A 16467-nucleotide genomic window follows, 5' to 3' on the forward strand; every position below is an offset into this window, starting at 1 on the left:
TGAAGGAAGTGTAAGGTTGTCTGGGGGGGGGGGGTAGATAGATGGGTTATACAGCATAGCACCTGTATACAACTGGGTGGAAATGTTAGAAATGGTAAATACATTTGTGTTAATTTCATATTTCAGGCAAGTGTAAGAGAGATGCAAGAGAGGTGGCTATTAAAGTTATTGATAAACTGCGTTTCCCTACCAAGCAGGAGGCCCAGCTAAAGAATGAAGTGTCCATCTTGCAGGTAAGTTATATTTTAGTATTAACCTTGGTAGTTTGACCTTTTTTTGTAAAATTTGAACAGAGCACTGTTGTTGATTAAATGATTGAAACAATTGTTTCTAATTTCAGCCTCTCAGTTCTTCAAATCAGTAACATGCTTCAAAATAATGTTGTATTTCAGGATGCAATTATGTGCCATAAATGTTAACCCCAAATTCTTTCAAATAATAAAAACTTTGTCTGTAGCCACATGTGCATATTGAAGTATACTGAAGACAGATTGTAGACAGTTTTGTGGGTATGTTAATCATTAATTAGAGATTTTACTGAGTGTTAGCACTCTTTGAAATTTTGTATTCTTTTTTAGAACCTTCACCATCCTGGTGTAGTGAATCTAGAACAGATGTATGAGACACCAGATAAGGTTGGTAGAACTTTTTAAAATAGATTGACTCTTATTTTGCAGTCTTTTCTACTTGTGTAGGCAAAAATAACAGTAGATTTTCGTATTAGCCCCAGGGCACGTTCTTGCACAGTAGATTTTAAGCACATGCCCGACATATTCTACTTTGGTTACAAAAATGCTAATTTTTTTCCCCTCAAATTATAAAATTTTTTTTGCAGGATTTTGCTTTCATTATTTTTCATCAGTTTGGCAAAAAGAAATGCTATCCTTAAATTAGGACATAGTTGTACAGTGAAGCTCTCCAAAAATCAGCAGTAAAAGTTCTTAGTCCAGTACACAGAGACCGTGTTTCCACATGTATATTTATCGTCACTTTATTCATATTTGTAACAGTGACATTCAGAACATTCAGAAGCCAGCTCCTAACTGAGAAGACAACTATTTACATGTACCAACCAAATATTTAGTCCTAATTACAGAATTTAATGTTATGTATGTTGTCTTAACTTCCTTGCAGATCTATGTGGTGATGGAAAAATTGAAGGGAGACATGTTGGAGATGATATTGTCCAGTCCGAAGGGCCGCCTCAGCGAAAGGGTCACCAAATTTCTCATATCACAGGTAATTTGTTGGATGGCCTGGAGATAAATGGAGGGGGGCAGTATCATTGGTTTATAATTTGTTGATAAAAAATGTTGTCTGAGATAATTGAAATGATGTGCTATTTCCTTGGACATTGTTTCAGGGCATGCAAGAAAAAATGGCATTTGGTTCTTTTCCTGTCTGCATAGGAATGTAGCTCATGTAAGGAAATTAGAAAAAGAAATACTGTAGGTTGGAGAAGTCCCTCAAGGGGTTAAGGCAGTCACCTCTTTTTTTTTCTTTTTGCACAAAGTCACAACAGCATTTACCCAAAAAAATAAAAAAACATGTTACTTGATAGTGATCAGGTTTCATATTGCAAAACTTTTAAATTTTGTAATTTTATTGAGAGTTTTTTAAGGTCACCAATATGTCAGTTTAGATGTGTGTTTCCCAAAGCTGCAGCCAGCAGCAGTTTCTGCAGACTTAAAACAGCACTGCCACCTTTTGCTTTTTTCAAAATTAAATTCTTTATAAGGCTTCAGGTGAAATCTACAGGCTCTGTCATGGTTGTCTGCCTCCTTGTATTCTTGCCTGCAAACCACACACACAGAGTGTTCCAGGGTTGCCGGAGTATCTGAGAGAGATCCATGCCTTGTTTTCAATCTGCCGTGGTTTGTTGAGCCAGCATAGCTGACATTTACAATTCTGGGGGTGGCATAGCTCGCTAAGCGAGGTGCACTGGTACTTTTGTGGAGAGTGTTAAGTCTGAAAGAGCTGGCAGGGAGCTCGGGAAGCTTGTCCCCAAGGGAGTCATTGCTTTGGCTGCTAGCACTGCTTTCTCTGCTTGGCGGGTTAAACCGTACGTCTATGAACTTGTGTTTCATGTGCTTTATACTGTTTTTCAGCATCTCCTTATCCAGTTCAGCGCCTTGTAGTTTTATTTGCAAGGAGTCTTTTTCCTGTCTCAGGGTTTTTAGTTTTCCCTTCAGACTTGAGATCCTCTCCTGGAGACTTTGTTTCTCTATGCTGTTTTCTTCCATCATTCTCCTGATGCTGCTATGCAGGCTGTACTGCTCATCCAATGGGAAGCCCAAGATTTGCTGGCACATTTCTTCTTCTTCCCTGAGGTTGTCCACCGTCTGGTGGGCACTGGTCAGTTGTGAGTCCAGTGTTTCTATTCTCTTGGTAAGAAAATCAATGTTAATCTGAAGGAGAAGGACATTTTTATCTCCCTCCGACATGTTGTTGTTCATTTCCAAAAGGTCAAGGTCATCACCAGCCTTTCCACGTATGTTTTCCAATTGTTCGTTGATTTCTACAATCTTTGAATCGCGAGTTTGGATTTGACCCTTGAGATTTTCTTGCATTTTTTCAAATTGACCTTCTTGCATTTGGAGTTTTTCTTTCAGAAGCTTTATTTGGGTTTCTTGTTCCTCTCTGGTGTGGTTAAAGTCAGTCACTTCAACGCTCTCTGGTCTTTTGACTGTGGAAGCCAATTCCAGTCTCTCAGTTAGTTCCCCAATTTCTTCATCTTTCTCGGCAATTGCTATTTGCTGGGCTGTGACCCGCTGCTGTAGTTGAGATATCTTCACTTGGTTGTTCTTGTTGACATCTAAACTAGTGTTAAGTTTCTTGTTGAGCTCCTGCACATCTTTCTGGAGTGTCTGGATTTCTACAGTCTGCCAGGCACACTGTTCTTCTTGAGACTCCTTCAAGTTTCTCTCTTCCTGAAGCTCCTCCTTTAGCACAAGATTGTTGCTGAGGACTTTCCTTTCCTCCTGACTGAGCAGTTTATGTAACCTTTGAAGATGTTTGGTGATGAACTCGTCCACTTTTCTATGGCTGTGATTTGTCGCACCTGAAAGATAGGAGTGTTAGAATTTTTTTAAATATTCAAATGGAAAACTTTTCAGATAAAGTGACAAAAAAATTTAAGTTGCAAAAATAAGTATTCCTAAATTCTCTTTTGTTACAAGAAATGAGTTATTACTGAGTTATTTATTTTCATTATCATTCCAACTAATACTCCCCAATGTTGTGTATTTAGCTCAAAAGCAAACAAATCGTGTGAGGCATTTGCTGTAGGCATATTGTTCCTTCAATTTATCAGACTACTCTGCTTTAGTTCATTGAATGGTATGACACTGCAGTTTTTCTGTCTAATAGACTTCGTTTCTCTGTGTAGAAAAGTCAAATAGAAAAGTTTGTTTAGGGGAAAAAGACTGCTTGGGTCGATTGAAATAATACAGTTTTGTCCAGGCCCTTTTCTGTACTTGCAAAAATCTTTTAAGGAAACCTTCAGACATGATTACACATACATTAGTATTATGAGATTTCTGCCTTTTCTTTTCTTTTTACTCCTTTACAATATATGCACACGAACAGAGCAAGTTAACAGCATTTAAAAGGGGTGAAAAAGAAGGTGAAACAGAGAAGGGTTGAAGTCTCACCGTTTTCGGCCTGTGCCATTGCCTCCCTCAGTTTATTTGCCAGATCTTCATGTCCTGTTGTTTCTAATACCTGTATGAAGTTTGGTAGAGCTTGGGGGCCTCTACTTTTTAATAGGCGCAGCATCTGGAATACTTGTTCCCCTTTTGTGGAAGATGCCTTAAAGAAAAAAGATTTAAAGTAAAATAATTTTCTGATTTACTTGTGGAAAATTGAATATAATCTGTGATATTTTTACTATAAAAAAAAAACCACCGCACTATTTATGAAGCATTGTTTTGGAATGATTTTAAATTAAAAGTAAATCATAATATTTTAAACACAAATTCTATTGTATGCAGTTTGAAAAAAAACTGGAAGAAATTCTAGATAAAGTCCAATTTTTAGCAGAAAAAAAAGATCAAATGAATGGGAATGATAAGCTTATCTTAGAGTTAAGATAATATTTTCCAGAAAAAGAAAAAAAAATCATTGAACATTTCAGTATTTTACCTGAATTTGTTCCACCATTTCATCTGTAAACACCTCTTTTTCCAGTAACCCTGCATAAAACTCTGCCAGTGGAATAATACCTTGTTGTAGAAGTGTCAAGTGTTTTGTTATTATTTTCTGATGTCTCTTCTCCATGTTTATGATATCTTCAAACTTTGTCGCAGAATATTCTCAGCTTAGATACTGGAGTAGTTGTTATTTCTTCTGATTGCTGAGAAGTTCAAAAAGTTTATAACTCTATTTTGATGGCCTCAGCTAAATCAAATGTTGAAGCACGCCAAACTTGGTAATCCTCTGAGGCTTTATGATATCCTAGTGAAGTGAAAATGTTGATTTTTTTCACGTGTTTTCCATATTGTGTCGTATCTCCAGTAACCAAGGAAGATCATTTAGTAGAAGCAATCTCCTTGTCCCAGACCGATACCTTAAACTAATGACAAATATCTGGACGATAAGATGTAGAGTTGTCCCTTATAGGAGAAGCAGCTCGTGTAAAGTCCCCCTCTGCAGGGGTATTAATTACATAGTCTATCACTGCACCTGTCAATACAGGGCTTTGGGTATCTTCTGTTGGAGACCCAGGTGATAAGATTGCCTCTTGGACGTTGACTTACTTCTGAAAAACTGGTATTTGATCACTTGTACTTTTTACAACTCATGAAGAAGTTTGTTTAAGAATGCTCAGAAGCTTTACCAATGGTTTTATCGATTCATGTGGACTGGAGCATTTGCTCAGGTATTCAGAGTCCATCCATAGGGTTATAGTTTGCTTTGTTTACTTACCTATTGTACACTGAATGGGGAGCTCGGCAGTATTGATATCACATAACTTGTATGACGTCAGCAGTTTGCTCTGTGATTATAATGGATGGGAATTTCCAGATTGGGCAATAGCTCTAGTTTTAATTATTTTGTTAAAAAAAATGCTGTATAAGGAATAATTTATTTGTGTGTGTGTGTGTGTAGGCATGTTTGTATTTTAAGGGTCCATACTCTTTTTATAGTTGATAATTTAGCTACTTGAATGAAACCATTTTCATTCTATTTTCACCTTTTAGTTTGAGCATAGTTACTGTGAGTTCAGAAAATTTGATAAAATGAAATTCACAATACAAAAGAAATAAACAATAGATTAAAAAAAGTATCACAGTTTTATTCATTTGAAAGACTAGTCTGTTATATAATTTGATGTAAATAAAGAGTCTGCTTATGAATAAAGTAATTATTATGCTTCTATTCCAGATCCTAGTTGCCTTAAAACACCTACATTCCAAGTCCATAGTCCACTGTGACCTGAAACCTGAGAATGTGCTCCTGTCTTCAGAGACACCATTCCCACAGGTAGGATAATGTTTTAAGACATGCTCTCACCAGGTTTAACTTGAGAGAGAAAGAGAGAGAGAAGAATAAGAAGAAGAAGAAGAGCTTGAGAGAGAGAGAGAGAGAGAGAGAGAGAGAGAGAGAGAGGAGGTTGAGAGAGAGAGAGATTTACTTAAAAAGACAGACACCCCTCCTCCCCAGCCCTGTGCATTATTTTCTCATCACAGAGTGAGGTTCCTTTCTGCCATAGGTCTTCTAATGTTACCTGCTATAGAATTGCACATAAAACCCCTGTGAGATTTGAGATGAGGATGCTGTCTACTGTTATGTAACTATATCGCCCCATAGAGAAACTGGCACAGCAGCAGAGGAAATGATGGCTGGGTTGATACCTAGCCACCCCCCCCCCCCCAACACACACACACACACACACACACACACACACACACACACACACACACACACACACACAGCAGTAGCAAAAGTCCCCCTCTCACTTACAGTTAATAGTCCACTTAAAAGCAGTATTGACATTTCTGAACTGACTAAAGCCACTACAGTGACTGTGAGTAAAAATCAGGGTGAAGTCAGATTTTTGTCTTGGAGATGTGGCTTAAGGACTGAACGTACCCACCATTAAAGATTGAAGCATTACTTAGTCTGCTAAACTTAGCTAGTGTATATGTGTATGTCTGTGCTCGCAGGTGTGCGTGTGATTGTGTGTGTGGAAAAGGGAGACCTTGGGTTGACCCTTATTTTTATTTTCCTAGGTTAAGTTGTGTGACTTTGGATTTGCCCGTATTATTGGGGAGAAGTCTTTCCGGAGATCAGTGGTGGGAACTCCTGCCTACTTGGGTAAGTATTGCATCTGATTGAAGCTCTCATTGGTTGATTTAGTGTTCAAAGGCAGTTAATAAACTTTTGAAAAAAAAAAAAGATCGGTATGCTTTATTTTGAGACATAGCCAGACTGACTTGGGCTAGATTCTTGATTTTTTAATTTCTGTTCATCCCTGCTTGTCACTTGAGCTGGATTTGATTTGAGTTCAGTGTACAATTCACAAATGTCAGATGGGCAAACTGTTATATATATATTTGCTATACTGTTTTGTATATGTTTGATATATTGTTTTAAATATGTTTGATATATTGTTTTATATATGGTTGATATACTGTTTTTCCATTCAGCCCCTGAGGTCTTAAAAAGCAAAGGTTACAACCGGTCACTTGACATGTGGTCAGTGGGAGTCATTATTTATGTCAGGTAATATATATTTATCAGGGGCAGATTGAGGCAGTCTTCTGGGTCTTCCGGAAGACAGTCAGATTTTCATATTTACATTGACGGGTATCTAATTTTTTCTATCAGAAGACAGTCAAAAATGGAGGATGGATCAACAAAGATAATTTGGAAGACTGTCAGAAAATAGCTCTGGATCTGCCCCTGTTATTGATTTATTGTGAAAAGCTTTCAATCATGGAACCTTGGTTTTATATAACATTTCCTGTGGATCACAAATTTATTTTCATCTTATGTTTTCATAAACATTTTTTTTAGTTTTTATATAAAGGTAAAAGAGGTCATATATTTTAGTTGTTTTCTGTGGCAGTTCAATATTCCTATTCAGTTTCCACTTTACTAGATGTGATAACCCGAAAAGTATGATAAAACAGGATATTTATTTATTTAATTATTTATTTATTTTTTACAGTTTGAGTGGAACTTTCCCCTTCAATGAGGATGAAGAAATAAATGACCAGATTCAGAATGCAGCATTTATGTATCCACCTAACCCATGGAAAGAAATCTCAGAGGAGGGTAAGTTAAGGAGATAATGAGGTGTTTTTAATGTTTTGTACACATTGTGGTGAATAGATAGAAAAAAATCTTTTAATGGGATTTTTATTTTAAGTTAATTCATATTTCTGTAATATGCAACATTTTAGCTCAATGTTTATTGAATAAGTGTAAGGCAATTGTCTTAAACATCACAACAAAAAAGGTGTGAAACATGATTTTTATCTTGTTATTATTCTATGCAGCTATCTTTCTTGCTTGAAAATAATTGGTAAAGGGTACTTCCCCAATTATTATATTTTTTTAATGTTTTAATCCAATAAAAAGGGATGTCAGCAACTATAAAAGGATAGATTTTAACTGTCTCAGTGAGGAGAGATTGTCTAAGGTCTAATGCAAAACTTTCATAGCTAAAATGTATATTGTTTAGATGTAAGGGCATTTTTTGTCATTAACATGGATGTGAGCAAAAAAAGCTCTAAAATAAGATTGTTGTATTATTCTACGCTGGTATCTTTCTTGCTTGAAAATAATTGGTAATAGGCACATCTGTATTTACTAAATTTTAAATATTTTATAATTCATTTAGAATAGAAATCTAAGCTACTATGAAAGAATAGATTGTGACTTTTGCTTATTTAACTTAACCTAACCTCAGTGAGGAGAGATTATCTGAGATCTAATACAGATTTTTTCCTAAAATTCTGATATTGCTGATTTTTAACAATGGTACATGTTAATTTGGAAGTAAAGACTATCTATGATATTATGGGCACATCCTCAATAGACAGTTTTATTAGCCTAATTACTAAATATTTTAGTTATACATGGGGTCCTGTCTATTCACATTCCATCCCCTCCTTCACTTAATTACTCAAATATGGACCAAGCGTGACACTATGGGAGGTCTTAGTACTAGTATTGGAGTAAAGTCCCACATAACCCTGGGTTTTGGATTTCTTCCAGCAATAGATCTGATACAAGGTTTGTTGTGTGTGGACAAGCAAAGGCGGTTGACTCCCCAACAAGCAGAGGACCATGTTTGGATAGGAGAGGTGCTTTATGTCTCTCATCTTCATCTTCATCTGTGGCTGCTTTGCTTGGGCATTCACCTTTTTATGTTCGCAGGCTGCAGCCTGCAGGTCTCTCAACATGCGCAACAGGAATTCAGGTTTTCATTCTGCAGAAATGGACAAGAGAAATGTCTGATATATTTCTGTGAGGTTTTGGCCATCGAGTAGTGAACATTTCTATATAGTAGGATGTGGAGTTTTTTACATTCGTGGAAGGAATGGTGGCCGGGACATTTTATTTCTGTATTTTATTTATTTTCTGTTGTGCAATACTAATCCTAAGCTAAAATGGTTCATGTGGAAAATTGTGGATCATTTTCACTTGTCCTTTTACCCCATGGAAGATGATATTAGTTGAATATTAAACACTGGGAATATAAATTTTGACCACTCAGCTTATACTTTATGTTGGTCATGTTCCACACATTCCATGGAGTGAGATAGTGATAATGATCCCCAACAGATCTACCTGCATTCATTTCTCCTTATTTTTCATTTCCAGCATTGCCTGGTGACAGGTGCTTGTACCTGATCTTCCTCTCCTCCAAAAATTGATCATGATCCTTGATTCTAACCATTTTCTTATATAATTGCTCACCTGGAATGATGTCAGTAATCTTCTCTCTATCATTATTTCAGCCATAGATCTCATCAATAATTTGCTACAGGTGAAAATGCGCAAACGATTCATGGTGGACAAATCTTTAGCGCATGTTTGGCTTCAGGTATATTTTGAGTTCACAGTTTTTGAATGCTAAACCACAATGCAAATGTTAAAGCACTTTATTTCTTCACAAATATTCATTTTTTGGCCTAGATTTTGAGTTTTAGTAGCCAATTAAGACTCCTAGCACAGTCAAATGAAAGATCTTTTAAGATTTTTTTTTATTAAAATTAAGTTATTTGTGCTTTTTTAGAGTCATTTGAAATTCATGCTCATTCTCTTTTGCTCCAGTGTTCTGAACTTTACTTGGACTTTTTAACATATTACTTTTAAATGTGATGAAACCTCTTTGATAGAATTGTGATACTTCTACTGGTGGTTTATGATAGGATAAGTATTAACAAACATTACCAGGTAAAAGAAATCGAAAGAATTAGAAATGATCTCTAAGTTTAATATTGGTACATTACACTTTTAACTTGAGATATCCTATCGTAAACCACCACGTTTGTTGTGGAACTCGCTGTCGTGGGGATTGCTAACAAATCTCAAAGAAATACTTCTAGTTTTTCTGTGAATTATAAGCCTTATGATACCAGAGCATTTGCACATGATTGCTAGTTTTGAACCTCGAAACAAATACCAGATCATGGTGTTGATTTGTTTTAGTATTTACTAGTATTTGTTTCATTGCGAAATGCTTTTTTTTTTTTTTTTGCTTGTTTGCTAGCTACCTGAGGCTAAAGTCACTTTATTGCACTTGTCTCTTTGTTATTGTAATGGAATGTATATTTTACAATTACATTTATCATGAATTTAAAGAGGGAATAATGTCATTAGACCAAGAGCTTTTTAAATAGATTTTGCAAAATAATGATAGTATGCCTCCTGACTTGTTACAAGTAGAATGTAGTGCTTTGTTCTGGGAAATTCTTTTAATGTGTTAAAAAATCCACTTTGCATTGTTTTATAAGAAAGAAAGTATTATTTGTGGTGCAGCTTTGTGTAGTCTTGCATGTCAGTCTAAATTTGCTTTTCTATACAAATAATTTGGGTTGAAATGTGTAACATTCAGGAAGGATTTCTTTCTTACCAAAGAAAATGTAGTTCTAAAATATCTTTATAGTGTTATGTTGATTTCCTGTACCACATCATTCCAATCGTCTAATTTTACTTGTATGCTGTGTTTCAGGATTACCAAACGTGGTGCGATCTACGCAAGATGGAGAAGTATGTTGGAAGGCGCTATCTGTCGCACGAGTCAGATGATGCCCGATGGGAACAGTATCGTAAAGACAAAAACTTGGATACCTGGGAAACATTAGGACACACAGGTGTGGATATGAGTTTTCATAATAGAACACCCACAGCGCCAAGCCGCAGTCGCAATAATGGCTGTGGTATTATAGAGGAACAAGTTAGTGTGATTTGACCGAGTCGTCCATGTTTTCCTGTCTGTTGACTGGCCCCGCTGTCTGCATGTGAACAGACTCTGTTGTAAAGAGCACCATACTTTTCTTCTATCACACCATCTTGCATGGGAGTATTCAGAATGATTTTCACATTCTTCTCAAATATTTGAAAAATTTCAGGACGATGAATTTTCTTATGAAGGGTGATTAACACAAAGCGATAATTTAGTAGTAGTGATATAAAGCAGTTGTTAATCCTGTATTTGTTTATAAGATGTAAGAAAGGCATTTTTAGATATATGATTATATATATGATATATAACATGCATGAGAACAGCTGTTTTGTCTACTTGCCATGAGATGGCACCAGATTATAATCAAGACAGGCCAACAGTGGCACAAAAAAAAAGCAGCAGTCTTTTAACTAATAGTTTGGTAGCAAAGAGGATAAGGTGAGGAAGGGTTAGTATTTGATAATTGCATTTGCTGTATAATTAAGTGAATGGTGGATTCAGAATTCTAATTTTTGATGCACTTAGATGAAGTTAACATTAGTTAGGTTCAAGCATCATAGTGTTCTTTTTATCCTTTACATCAATTGCTATTGAAACAAAGTCCCCATTTTATCACTTACATTTATATATATATATATATATGTGTCTGTGTGTGTGTCCTTTTTCATACTTTACCATGATTTGGTAAGTGTGCTACTTGCTTATCTTTTTATTGGCCTCAGTTGTACTTTTTTGTGCAATATCTTTGTTGCTTGATTATCTGCTAAATATAAAATGTTTAAAATTATACTAAAATCTGTTTAAAGGAAACATTTTTACATTATTTACGCAAGCATTATGAAATTCAAACAGTAGGCCACAAATAGTAGTTTGACAAAATTACTTAGCAATTCAAATTTTTTAATAAAATGCCTTCTAAGGTTAGTTGATGGAATAAGGGAAATTTGATTTTCAAAGATGCAAACATTACTCTGCCATTTCTCAGGTCTTAAGTTTCAGGCCTCTAGTCAAAATGAAGTTAGGTTAAGTAAAACCATGATATGAACTTTTGAAAAGCAAAACTGTCCAGTGTAAGCTGAATTATAACCCCCAGTCTCAATGATCAATACCTGTCTAGATATGATTTCCCTAGCCAAATTATTTACTAATTAAATATATAATATATGGCATATTTTCACTTCCTCTTAAAATGTGTTTGCTTACGAGCCATGGTTGAATTATGAGTGCTTAACATTTTCTTTGATGACTTAAAAAATAATAATCTTTAGAGTGAAAAGAAAATTGTTTTGATGATGTATCTTTTTATACGAGTCAGTTAGTACTGAATATGAAACCCAGAAATGAAATGTTACTTGGTAAAGTTGAGAAAAACATGTTCAAAAAAAATTGTCATTCCATACTGATGACATGGAAAGGGATGTGACACATTATAATTAGCTCACCATATTTTGGTGAGCTTCATATGAAAGCCAATAGCCATGTATGTAATTCCCTTCCACATCTTTGGCAATTTTATCTTTTGAAAAAAGAAAAAGAATAACACCTTTAACACATATCTCATATAAATTATATATTACAGAAAGTAATTAATTGCTCAATAAAGTACTAATTTTTGATGGAAGATGGAAATCTAACAAGTATAATGGGTTTAAAACAGAAAATTAGATATCAAAAGTTAATATGATATTAATTTCCTGAAGGTGCTTATTTGTGTTACATTATACTTTGTCAGTGTCTTTTTTTTATTTTTTATTTATTGTTTTTTTAGAGAATGGGGTTGAAGTATTTGAGTACACAGCAACTTGCACAAGTAGATATATTTATTTTAGAGTACACCTCAGGTAAATTTATTTTTAAAAATATGTTCGTACTGATCCATTTTTCCCCTAGAATTTCGAGAATTTAATATATCCTGTTTATGACACAGCTTATAATCCAGTATAATTAAATGAAGACAAATGAGAGTAAGAGATAGTGGTAAAATTCACATCAGAAATTTTCATAAAAAGGTAGGAAGTTTGTAGTAATATCTTCATTTTTGTTTCCCCACAAAGTGGGAGGCTTATAGCATTGTTCCTATATGTCCCTACATCACAAAAGTCTTTGCCAAGTCAACTTGAAAGAAGGAGAAAGTTTGTGTGATTTGGTAATGTGATCAAGTAGACTAGTATGTCATGGAAGCTCTCTCTAAGGTGCAAACCATTGGGGCATTATTAAGTAAAAGATGAGATGGAAACTGTCTGTACAGAAAATTTTTACTTTTGGGTATGGTTTTTCAGCTTTGACTGCTTTTTGCTAGAAGTTGATTTAAATTATAGAATTGTTCTTGTCAGGGAGTCTCTTGTTGTGGTGTTTTTTCCCCCTGAAGAGAAAATCACAGCTTGTGTACCTGTGTGAAGAGACAACCATTATGCATCTACATATGACTCTAGATTCATTGTTTGATATTGAAACCACATTATCATGATCATATTTCCAGAATTTTGTATTCTCGGTGTTTTAGAATATCATTTGGAACTTTTTTGGATTGAGAGTAGCAATTTTCATATGCTGTTTTCATCAATTTTGGAGAAGTAATAGGATACTTGAACAGAATTTTATTATCAAAGTGAGGAAATATAATCCTCATAAGAGCTGTCACTACAAGTTAAGATCTCTTTTTGTGCACTTACTCACCATTATTGAGTCTTGGCTTGAAATAGGATAAAGATTATTTTTTATCTCAAGTTGGATGAATATTGAAGTATTTTGTCTAACATCCTGAAAATGTATTCAATTTTCTAGGGTTGCATTAATGTTCCTGTTCATGAACTCACAGATGAATAACAAGCCATGTTCAGCAGATTTTTAAGATTTTATTTCTTTTTTGAATTATAGATAGATTGAAATGTGCAATTGAAATTAAAATGTATAATTATTATGCCATAAAGATAGGTATTTAGAACTGTTATAACATTTATGTCTTTGAATGATGATTAGAAGTGTACCTTGATATGTTAGATGAGGTCCCTCCCTAATAGAATCAAACAGCAAACCTCACACTTGACAATTAAGTTGCACAAATTGTTAAATGACGTGATATCTTCCACTACCTTCAATTTCTTCCACTAAATTTTTTCTTCCACTACTTTTCATTTTCTAAATATAACAGACAAAACAAAAGAAGATCTCAAGTAGGTATCTGACAGTTAAAATTGAGTATTGAAAAACGATTTCCAATGACTTTCTTTTGTAAGCTTTGTATAATTGTGAAAAGGGCTTACAGTATTTTCTAGTGTCTGGTTTGTTGCCTAGGGAAAATGCACTGAAATGTGATGAATATTGTATAGTTCCCTTTTTCATTGCCACATGTATCATGTGCACTGTGTCAACTTACAATAAAATATGGAAGCTTTCAGTGGCTGGATAGCTGTAAAATGGCCTTTTTGATACCTTGCCATCAGCAAGTTAATAAACTTATTTGACTTCATTGTTGCGTTTTAGCATGTTAATGGACATATTTTATGTACTTAATCATTTGCACCTCTTCTATTCTTTTTGCCGTGCAGTGAGCTGAAATGCCACAACCCCCTCCAGCAATTGAGAAAAACAAAACAAATCAGGAATTGCTGTCCTTCTTTTAACAAGCCTTACTCCAGATTTCAGAACTTTTCCCTTTCACACAAAATTAAAAGTCGCGCTGCTTATTGCTTTGCGTAGATATTTCATTCAATATTGCATAGTGTGGCAATAGTGCTCACACATTTTAGTAATTTTTCTCTATACTATTCATTGGTCAAACTATAAACAAGATCTAATTTTCAAAAAACTGAATAAAAGACACTTGTTTTCCTTTGCTTTTAGTTCACAGTTTTGAATAGAAATACATTTTCAATTTTTATGAAAAAGACAATAAAAAAAGAGCCACTATCCAAGTCTATCTTATATATCTTTGGCTTCTCTACATATTTCATTCAGGCTTAATGGGCAAAGGAAGATGAGAAAAACGCGAAGCAAATTTGTAGCTCTCTTTACCATCTTTAGGACAATACTGATTATGCTAGTTCTTACCCAGTGGCAATGGCGTAACTGTAGCCTTCTCTACATGTATATGCTATTTTGTTACTTGTTCCTGATGCACATCTACCTATTGCGCTGAACTCTTCTATGTTGTCAAGTGGAATATACAAACTATCAATGGTGAGTATTTCTGGATTGATTTTCACATACTTGAAAGAAGTTTTTAGGTATTAAAGACAAAAAAAATTTGTGTCCCCAGTTAAGTTGACATGTTAACGTCTTTTGCCATATATGTGTCTATTTATGATTAGCTCACAACAAATCTAATCCTTCTGTTGTCTCAAACACTAAAGTTGTATCCAGTTATGTGAGTTAATTGAGGTAGGTAGTGTCAGGTGAGTTGATCATTGAGGGCCTGCTGATATGGATAACATTGACCACAGACCATGCCAAACATGCTGGGAAATGCATGAGGCAAACTTCTTGGGTCTTCATCCATGTGGAAGTGTATTGAAACTACCATCTTTGATCTACCTGCTTTGAGTCTTTCTGAGCATGTTTACTTCACTAGACGAAACGAGCTGATGCTTGGTTTTTTAAAAGCATTGGCAGACTTAAAAAAAAAAGAAAAAGAAGAAGCCTTATTATAGCTTAGTATCTATGCTTATATCTGCATTTAAAACCACAGTTAAAATTTTTGTATATAATTTGTCTTATTATTGTATTTGTAGAACGGCGTTAGAAACATGCCAGGATGAAGATGAGGGATCTGAAGCTGGGGCACTTTCACAGATCTGCAAGATTTACCCAAATTGACTGCCCTGAAAGACAAAAAAAAATGCAATGGTATTCTGATATGCCAAATACAGGATGATATCAACAGAAAGTGCAGTTTTAGTGTCAAAAAGTGAAATTTGTGATCTTTGATCATTTTATGACTTTTAAAATTATGCCATGTTTGAATCATGTTAATTTCAGTAGTTGTAAAATAGGTCAAAATTTGAGGCTTATAATTGATGTCCTGACGTGGTTATGTATTTGCATTTATACATCTAATATTGTACTAAATATCTATAAAATCAAGGAGGGTTAAGTCCCAAACTGAAAACACACTGCACCCATTTAGACATGATCTTGTGTACTCAAAGTGCTTCAAGTTTTTGACTTTATCCCCCTTGCAAATGTGTAAATAAGATAAAGTTGATATTGGATTGGATGGGTAAGTATCCAAACCTTGATCAAAACCAGTCATGGATGGTTTTGCACCAGTTGGACTGGGTTCCCATACCTAGATCAATCTAACAGGATTGATCCATCTCCAAGGGGTTTAGTGCTAAATTGCTTTCAGCTTTAGTGGCTTAGATGTCTGGCGTGCCTACTGAAGCTGCTAAATGATAATTAATTACCCCCTAGCAGCTTCATCTAAGCCACTAATTTAGCAAGAATCCCCTTGGAGATAGATTGATCCATAGTTAGTACAGTAGGGTCTGGGAATGGTCCCGAATTTACTAGGTCTAGGCATTAAAGAATACACCAATAATTGTCTCTCTGAAAGTAGTTACTACAAACATAGGTTGAAAATGGGGCAAGAATTTATCACACTATTCCTTGGTGAATATCAGGAGTTGACCAAATTTTCACTTTCCGGTAGAATTTTTTTGTATTGTTTAATACTCACCTTTTTACATGGTAATTTTGGTGAACAGTTTAAGTTTCTGTGGAAAATGGTGGATAATTTTTTATGCACCAGTTTCTGTTTTTGTTTTGTCAAGCTGATATAATTTTCTTGTTGAAATAGGACTAAGGCTGTCAAGTTTAATTGCACAGATATGCTTATTCAGAAAAAGGACAATTTTAACTGTTTTGTGTATACTTACTTACGTAAAGCAGACTTTAATTTGCTTAATTTTATGATTGTCATTCATTATGTTGTGAAAAAACAGTAGTTCTTAATTTTAGTTACAAGATAGATAAAAGTGTTCTTAATTGTCACATCTTTTATAAAAAATTGTCTGTAACACAAAGCACTTGGTCATTCTCTTTCA

At 34.7% G+C, this 16467-nt stretch overlaps 2 protein-coding genes across 8 annotated transcripts in view; one reads left to right on the plus strand and one right to left on the minus strand.

Annotated features, from left to right (window-relative positions):
• LOC106173314 (serine/threonine-protein kinase D3) overlaps positions 1–13892 on the plus strand; it is a 53310-nt gene extending 39418 nt beyond the window's left edge. For 4 of the 7 annotated variants that reach the window (XM_013554405.2, XM_013554409.2, XM_087005465.1 and 1 more), the window contains 9 exons: positions 127–233; positions 579–635; positions 1135–1239; positions 5386–5484; positions 6234–6318; positions 6651–6726; positions 7175–7281; positions 8227–8315; positions 10190–13892. In XM_013554405.2, the coding sequence (XP_013409859.1) occupies positions 127–233; positions 579–635; positions 1135–1239; positions 5386–5484; positions 6234–6318; positions 6651–6726; positions 7175–7281; positions 8227–8315; positions 10190–10429 (965 nt within the window). In that variant the 3' untranslated portion in view covers positions 10430–13892. Of the gene's footprint in view, positions 1–126; positions 234–578; positions 636–1134; positions 1240–5385; positions 5485–6233; positions 6319–6650; positions 6727–7174; positions 7282–8226; positions 8316–8972; positions 9059–10189 lie in introns of all 7 variants that reach the window. The other 3 variants (XM_013554407.2, XM_087005464.1, XM_013554413.2) reach the window with 2 other exon arrangements.
• Positions 1454–4852, minus strand: LOC106173316 (uncharacterized). The gene is made up of 3 exons (XM_087005466.1): positions 4144–4852; positions 3654–3810; positions 1454–3061 (listed from the first exon to the last, which is right to left on the minus strand). Exons 1-3 carry the CDS (start codon positions 4276–4278, stop codon positions 1623–1625), a joined length of 1731 nt encoding a protein of 576 aa, XP_086861592.1. The 5' UTR covers positions 4279–4852; the 3' UTR covers positions 1454–1622.
• Positions 13893–16467: the final 2575 nt, after the last annotated feature.

This window comes from Lingula anatina, chromosome 2, assembly GCF_051362555.1.
Source record: "Lingula anatina isolate TDL-2025a chromosome 2, LinAna3.0, whole genome shotgun sequence".
NCBI lineage: Eukaryota > Metazoa > Brachiopoda > Lingulata > Lingulida > Lingulidae > Lingula > Lingula anatina.